The following is an 8,371-nucleotide window of genomic DNA, read 5'->3' on the forward strand; positions in this document are numbered from 1 at the left end:
GTATATCATTAACAGGAACACACTGGAAAGTAACTAAACTAAATGATACGTGGTTGGTGGGAACTAGTCTTTCTTCTTCTCAGTCTCAGTTTGCAGACGCAATGGCAGAGCGTAAACGGAGTCATGCGTGGAGCTCTTTCAGGTCCACAAACAGCCAAGACGCGATGTTTGTGGAAAAACGGCAAGGAGTTGTGGCAACAGAACAAACCTTGTGAAACACCTCAGGTTAAACCACAACACAGAATACGAGGCATTTAGGATGAGGCGGACAGACGAGGAGAGCACAGTGTCAGGTGCTGCTGCTAGGGCAAGACAGGCGTGTTTGGCAGAGTCCTTCGGTGCTGCAGGCTGACACTGTCCAGGTACAGAGGGAGAAAATGTGGAGCTTTAAGTGGCGCTAAGCACTGTTGCTGTTGGAGTTGTTCAGTTTAATAAATATGATTATGAAATAAGTAACAAAATAAATACAGGCTTCAACAAATAGCTGCATGAGTTATAATATGTGTGTCACTGAGATAATCTCACATAGGCTAAAAAGCCTAGGTTTATTCAGGTAAGGTTTCCTAAAGAATTGATCATTTGCGTACAATTGTGATAAAACAGCCATGGTGAACTTACTGGAAATATATACTGGAAAAGGTGGATAAAAAATAATAAATAATTTTATGAATACATATCTATTATTATTTACAATTTGTATGATTGTGTCCTTTGGTTTTTCTGTTGTTGTATTAGCTGGGCTATATTGTAAATGAGGCCGCTACTTCAGTATGCTTCCAAGTTTAAAATAAATAAATAAATAAATTACTCAGATGTTATGTATTCTTTATAAAGCTATGATTTGAAAGACACTACTTTTTTTAGATTTACCAGACACATTAGGTGTATTTGCACAGAGTATCGGTATTTGATTGGTATTGCCGTTACCAGCCTGAGTTTTACTCAGTATCGGATCGGAAAAGAAATCGGTGGTATCGAACATCACTAGATAACAGGGAATTGCAATAGTTCAGCTTGGAAGTAATAAATGCATGGACTAATTTTTTGCATCTTTTTGAGATGGAATCTGCCTCATTTTTGCAATTGTTTGCGAAGCTGTTAGCTTAAGATAATACCATCCAGGGTAGCTATATCACTAGATAATATGTTTCTAAGATGTTTAGGGCCCAAAACAATAACATCAGTTTTGTCTGAGTTTAGAAGTAAAAAATTGCCAGTCATCTAGATTTTTATGTCTTTAAGACATGCCTGAAATTTGGTTAGCTAATTGGCTTCATCTGGTTTCATTGATAAGTATAATTCTGTGTCATCTGCATAACAATGAAAATATGTGGAGTGTTTCCTAATAATACCACCAATGGGTCATCAAATCATTGGCTGTAGTGCTGAAGAGAAACCTGGGATTGTTCTTATTTTCTTCAATTAATGCTGAGTAATAGGCTGTACTGGCATTCTGCAGGGCCTCTCTGTATGATTTGAAACTATCGTGACAGATCAGGTGAGATTCCTCTAGTTCGGTTGAATGCCGTTTCCTTTTGAGTTTTTGTGTGCCCTTCCTTTAATTTCCAAATCTCAGAGTTACACCATCACGCTGATCTGTTTTGCTTTATCATTTACTTTTGTAGTAGAGCAATCGAGTCGAGTGTCATTCTCAGTGACCTTGCAGCACTGTCAACAAAAAGATCAATTTGAGATTAAAACTGCAAGCAGCTCTCGCACACATGCATGTCGGGGCTGGAGGTAGTCATGATTTGTTGCCAGCAGATGGCACTATGACTAATCCTGAACATTCACATGTTCATGTCTTCAGGCAACCACTGTTGTCAAATGTGAAGTTTGGGGCAGAATGGACAAAGAACATGCAAGTTATAACAATTTCCTTTTTCTGGCATAAGAACATCAAACTTTGCTGCACTGCCACAGGAAGTATGTTTAACCAAACACCATGATCTTCACTCTAGTGTATCAGTAATGTCGTCAGACTTTATTGACCAAATTTGACGTGGTTCTGGCCAATCTGCTAGGTGCAGTGATGCAAAGTATACAACATGTTACTTCCTGTTGCCATTAGGAAGCTGTGTTTGATAGGGTAAGGATGCCCAAAAACTTGTGATACTTAGCACATTTGTCCCAAGGGGTGAATATTATTATTTGATATTGGATTCTTTATTGGGTGCAAAATTTCAACATAGTAGCCCTCATTGTATGTGCCGTGTCGCCTAGATGTTTGAAAGTTGATAGGCACGTGTGATTCCCTGGGCCTAAAAAAAACGTCTCTTAGTGCCATGACCTTAACCCAAAAAGAAGTACTGTTTCCCTCAGGCTGACCAGAAACACCTCAAATGTAGTTAGAAAAGCCTTAAGAGGTTAATGATGAGTATTCATTGGAATGGCCTTGCCATGCATTTCCATGCTTCACCTTGAAACAGGAAGTTGTTGTAACTGGGTAACATTGTGCAGTCTGCACCAAACTTCAAATGTTGGATCAGAGTGCAAACCTCTGTATGACGTGCCAATATCAGAATCAGAATCAGAATCAGAATATATAGAACAATATGAACACTTATGGTGGCATCTGCTGGCATCAGGCCACAATGGCCTCATGTCCAACATGCATAGGTGTGCGAGGGCCCGCTCAATGCTGCTTGCAGCTTTGATTTGTTTTTATTTTTTAAGAGATATATTTTATTCAGTGAGATGTTCCCATGAGAATGACAATAAAGTATCCTTGATCTTTGAGGCAGCAATAATTTGATGGCAAATTACTTTCTTTCAGAACTGTCTCAACGCTTTCCTGAAGAGCCCCCTTTTCATGACTAGGTGGTAAATTCATAAAATATTGCTATATTTTACACACAAGATATGTAACAGGAAAACATTCTCTGCAGTAGCACAAGTGTAGGCCTATATTTTGTAATTGTGTAAGAGAAAAGATCAAGTGGAGGTACATAGATTTCAATGTGAGTGTTCCGCATTTGTGCTTTCTCTTAGTGTTGTATTTTGGTTAAAATAGTTGAGGGTATTCCGTTTGGGAATCATTTCAAAGCAAAAAGTGAAAGTGATAACAAAGATTTACACTTTAATCAAGAGAATTAGCATTATTATTATTATTAATTCATTGTTATTACCATTTTTATATTATTATTAAAATATGACAATTAAGTGATGCAGCTGCAGAAGGATGATTTTCAGTCCATTAGTTTCGTGAATTTATGCGGAAAATGGATTAATCCATTGGAAATTACTCAGAATGCAACACAATGGGTGCGTAGCCAAAAGGCTTACGGTTTAGAATTTTGAACAGCAGCAGTGATAAAGGGTCAGTGCAGACTGCAGTTCAGGTGGGTGTGCATTAATAAAGCGTCAAGGTGGAGGGTATATAAACCACAGATGCAACAAGGTAGTCATTCATCACATGTCATTTTGTCACTGGCGGCAGCATTCAGATCAGTCAGGTGCAGACATGCTCCGTACTGCTAGCGGACTCCAGCTCCTCGCGCTCTTGCTTCTTTTGTTGCGGAGCAGGAGCTGCTCTGGTGTTAACAACGACGCCACAGAGTCTCTCAATACTCAGGTAGTCCACGACACTCAACAAGACTCGGATAATGAAGACACAAACCAGGCGAGCAACGGTGGGAGACGGCTGGCTGACGCTGTGCGTAATGGTGAGTCCGAACGGTTACGCACGACGTAATTACAATACATGTACATCATTTTGAGATCATTTTTGGTCTTGCTTAGCAAAGCTTGACACATATAGTTTAAAACTGATGTATTTTTTGACTGCTGACCGTTCTTAAAAGATGACATTATTCTCTCTTGTGTAATGCAGTGTGCGGCACGTGTAGTAGGTAGATTTTCAAAACTTTTCAAAAGAAATTTTGATTTCATTCTTTTCAGAAATAGGCCTGCCATTTATTGGCCTGATATTTCAAATAGCAACAGGTGAAATAGTGCTTTAGTAAACGTTTAGCACCAGTGTTCCTGTAGCATGGCAAGTCACAAGAAAAACATTGCTTCACAGCTGTGGGCAGAAAGTTATGGCTTACCATAGGAAACAAGAAAAGATGATCAGTTCATTTTGTAAACTCTTCAGGCTTATGGGGGCTGAGAGGCAGGGTACAAACAAGCATATTGGTACTGGTATTAGAACAGTTCAGCTCTGTATTATGGTGCTCATAAATTTGAAACCAACCTGAAAAGATAATTGATATACAAGAAAGATCAGTCCAAAAGTCCATTGTCCATATGGACATTTTTGTGGCTTTATTGTGGTTTAGTTTTCTGTGGTACGCAAGCAAACAAAGAACATAGAACCTACCTACCTACATCATGTTAAACCTGGGGTGATTGTGCTGTACAATTCTTATTTTACAAGACAACATCAACCAAACAAAATGGATAATGACAAAATGCAAATATCAAATCTAAATCTGGTCTACATTAACTAAATATCTAGAATAACTGAAATGTTTAAACAAATTACTTCAATTAATAACCAGTTTCTACAAGTCTCTCACCTAGATATGTAGGTCAGGGCAATTATATTTATATGGCACATTTAATACACAGTAGCAATACAACGTGCTTTACAAGTTGCATTGAAGAATTAGAAAAGGACAAGACAAAAAATAGCAAAAAAGAAGATTCATCATGTAAGAAATAATAGAATAGTGGCCTAGAGGTTGGAGAAGCGGCTTGTGATCTGTGATTGGAAGGTCTCTGGTTCGATTCCCCCACCGGACGAGCAGGAAAAATCTGAGTGTGGTGGAGTGATAATGTCCCCACCCCTCATTAGCCGGCTGATGTGCCCTTGAGCAAGGCACTTAACCCCCAATATATGCTCCCCGGGCGCTTGATGCAGCCCACTGCTCCTGTGTGTTTCACTGCATGCTGCATGTGTGTGTGTTTCAATCAGTGATGGGTTAAATGCAGAGAAGTAATTTCCCAGTTTGGGATTAATAAAGTAACTTAACCTGCCCCAGATGAAAGATTGGCTAACCTCCTTATGGCATGTCCAATGTGATTCTGGTACAGATGAATGTTATTTGAGTGATAGTTCTACTGTAAGAGTTAATTTAAATGGAAAAAGTTCATTTTGCGCCAGTCTCTACTCTCTGATTCCACTAGGCCACTTATTTTTGTGTGAATGAACAGCTAAATTTATGTACCACACCAGAGTTGTGGAGAGGTGGTCAGATTGGGTGGTGGGTGTGCAAAGATCGGGACTTTAGTTTGTTAAAGCTGTAGTCAGTACTAGGAGTTATTTTGGTAGAAAGTTGTTGTTACATTTTCTATCTATTTACATCTGCTACAAGCAGAGATCAGAAGAGCCACATCAGAAAGAAGTGGAACATACATATATGTAACTCATTTTCTATATCCCAGGCAAAGACCAAAGCCAGGTGGGCTGCAAGGAACTGAGGTCCACAAAGTATATCTCTGATGGCCAGTGCACTAGCGTCAACCCCATTAAAGAGCTTGTGTGTGCTGGGGAGTGTCTGCCGGCCCACCTGCTGCCCAACTGGATTGGCAGTGGAAGTTACAGTGGTAGGTACTGGAGCCGACGTGACGCCCAGGAGTGGCGCTGTGTTATTGACCGAACAAGGACCCAGCGGATCCGGCTGCAGTGCCAGGACGGCAGTTCAAGGACCTACAAGATAACTGTGGTGACCTCCTGCAGGTGCAAGCGCTACTCCAGGCAGCAGAATGACTCAGGACACAAGGAAACATCTGTCCACAGTGGTAAACAGAGAAAAAAATGAAAGGAAGGCCAGTTTCTCCGATGACAGAGCAAGGAGAAAGTCTGACAACTGAAACCCCTGTAATCCTGCTGTTGAAAAGGAAATCTAGCAGTCACTCCTGTCTTCATTATGACATTTATTGATTCATTATAAGTATACAAATGATAACCTAATATTTAAAGGTCCAGTGTTTAGGATTTAAGGATGATCTATAAGCATAAATTGAATATTAAACTTATAATTATGCTTACATAGGTGTATAATCACATGAAATTATGAATTATTTTGTTATCTTAGAATGACCCTTTTATATCTACAGAGGGAGCAGATATTCTTACACATAGTCTGTCATGTTTAGCCCAGAGCAGACAAACTAAACACTGACTCAAGAGAGGGCCTTTGGAAAGGGAGGGTGATGGGACAGGTATTCAGGTGGTTACACTTTGCAACCTTATCACTCGATGCCACTAAATCTTACATACTGGACCTTATAGAGGTAATAAGATAGAGCTAACAGTGAACAGTATAGATTTATTTCTAGATTTAGATTATTGTGAAACTAAGGAACCCAAATGTCTTTATATGATATCCCAAAATATAAGACCTGCAACTAGTATCTAGTCCTAACAGTACCACCTATTAGATTAACTTGCATGTGTACAAATCTGACAGTGGTGGAGCCTTGATGACATGCTGTAGCTACAAAACAATCTCACAATGCAGTATATGAGCACAAAGTGTTCAGAGCCAGATTTTTAAACCAGCCTAGCTTCTTCTAAATGAATGATATTCTAGCACTGGCAGATATTATTATCGTGATAATTTTACTGTTGACAAATGAGAATTTTGTTACAGTCTGGATTTCCAGAGTTATTTGACTATACTGTCATTCCACCAGTATCTGAATTAAAACTGCCAACAGAGATGCACATCTGTTACTGTATATTGTCTATCATCTGAGAGCACCCACAGCACAGAAGTACTCGTGTAGTGTTCATGGAGGTACTAGTTCCACTAAAGGCGTGGTGTAATGTAGCAAAAGGCAACCATCTGTCTATACAGGAGGTATGGTTTATGTTGGAAGGAAATGCAGGGATAAGCCATAGCTTTGTTTGATTTTGTCACAGATGGCAGGTGGATTGCTATAGAGCATCTTCATCGAAAAAATAACGTTAATAAGTTACATTTATATAATAGAGTGATGTTTGGATAGTCTACAGTATGGAATTGTTGGTAAATTTTTTGTGGGGGATTTTCAGAGCAAATTGTATATAATTTATTTTTGCACAACAGTTGATGCTCTTTATTATATTTTTGCAGTTATTTGAAATAAATAGTGAAAATTGTTTATGTATTGTATATGCCAGGCTCACACCAAACAGGAACTTCCCAACAACAGAGGCATTAGTCACTGATGAAACTCTCCTTTCAGCAGATGCCATACTTTGTTTTATTGTGAAAGGAATACCTTTGCCTCCAGGCTTGCGTGGCTTTTTTTCAGCTGTAGCAACACGTTTTATTGTCTCATATATCCGTTCATTTTTTCCCTTTGAAAGCTGTGTGCTAAAGTAGACAGTGAATAGACTCACCTGCACTGAGTGACAACAGGATGTTTAATTTCTGTTACCTGAAGAGAAAAAGAGTAGGTATCCATTGTCACTGACATCCTGTCGGCACAATGAGGGGCCATCAGAACTATGTAAAGTCTGTTGATGTTGAGTAGCAGTTGGGGGGAAACATATTACAGTTTTTTAAAGCAATCATCAGAATTTGTATGGTTGGTAGTAGAAACTAATTGTTAAAGGTGACAATAAATACATTTATCCAAAAATTCCATGTTATGCTTTCCTTTATAAATACTCCGTATTAACACAACAGCATTGTTCCTTTAACATCTATTTCAAACACCCCCTCCACCCCACCCCACTTCACACCACACACACACACACACACACACACACACAGAGCTACAGCTACAGTATAAGGTAAATGTATTGTTGGTACCAGTTATAATACTGAAATACAACTTAGAGACTAACATATTAAAGCTAAACAAGATGTCACCGGATCACTTACAACACCAAAGTCATTATAACTAATGAGCTAGCAAACATTTAACTTTTTATACATCCCACGGACACACATTTAGGTTCATGTACATTTGGAGTCATGAGTCATTTCCTGATGAATGTAAGTCCAATATTCACTGTCTGCTAGAAGTCACTTTTTTCCTCCAACTCCCGGTGGAAATATCTACCTGTTCAACTGCTAAACGCCCCATATGTCCATCAGTTAGCTACTAACTGTGCCTCTCTGCTGTTTGGTGCTACAGTGGGTTTTAAGAGCTTTTTTACTCATACTACCACATACTACTAGTGAGTGAGTGATTTTGTAGGCCATAGCAGTGAGGTTTCAAATGCTGAGAAGCTCCATGAAGTTCAGGTAAACTGCAGAATTGTTCTTTATCAGTGGTACATAGTAATTTGATCAGATGTTAATTTATAACATTGATTTGTGCTACTTTGATAACACTGAGTGGAGTCATTGTAGGCATAGACTACTTTTTATTTTATTGTTCAGCGTTTTTAACTTCAGAAAGAGGTCAAATGGCTGGTGTATGACATATC

The 8,371-nt window shown here is 39.0% G+C and overlaps 1 protein-coding gene across 1 annotated transcript; it reads left to right on the forward strand.

The window, feature by feature from the left end:
• The first annotated feature begins 3,237 nt into the window (after positions 1–3,237).
• Positions 3,238–7,577, forward strand: LOC124075135 (sclerostin domain-containing protein 1-like). Its single transcript, XM_046418550.1, has 2 exons — positions 3,238–3,665; positions 5,389–7,577. Exons 1-2 carry the CDS (start codon positions 3,416–3,418, stop codon positions 5,763–5,765), a joined length of 627 nt encoding a protein of 208 aa, XP_046274506.1. The 5' UTR covers positions 3,238–3,415; the 3' UTR covers positions 5,766–7,577.
• The last annotated feature ends 794 nt before the right edge of the window (positions 7,578–8,371 follow it).

This window comes from Scatophagus argus, chromosome 17 (genome assembly GCF_020382885.2).
Source record: "Scatophagus argus isolate fScaArg1 chromosome 17, fScaArg1.pri, whole genome shotgun sequence".
Lineage (NCBI taxonomy): Eukaryota > Metazoa > Chordata > Actinopteri > Scatophagidae > Scatophagus > Scatophagus argus.

Excerpts from the sequence above, each read along its gene's own strand:
- LOC124075135 (XM_046418550.1), top strand. The coding sequence starts at position 3,416 with ATGTCATTTTGTCACTGGCGGCAGCATTCAGATCAGTCAGGTGCAGAC. Across the intron at positions 3,666-5,388 it reads GGCTGACGCTGTGCGTAATG|GCAAAGACCAAAGCCAGGTG; the intron begins GTGAGTCCGAAC and ends TCTATATCCCAG.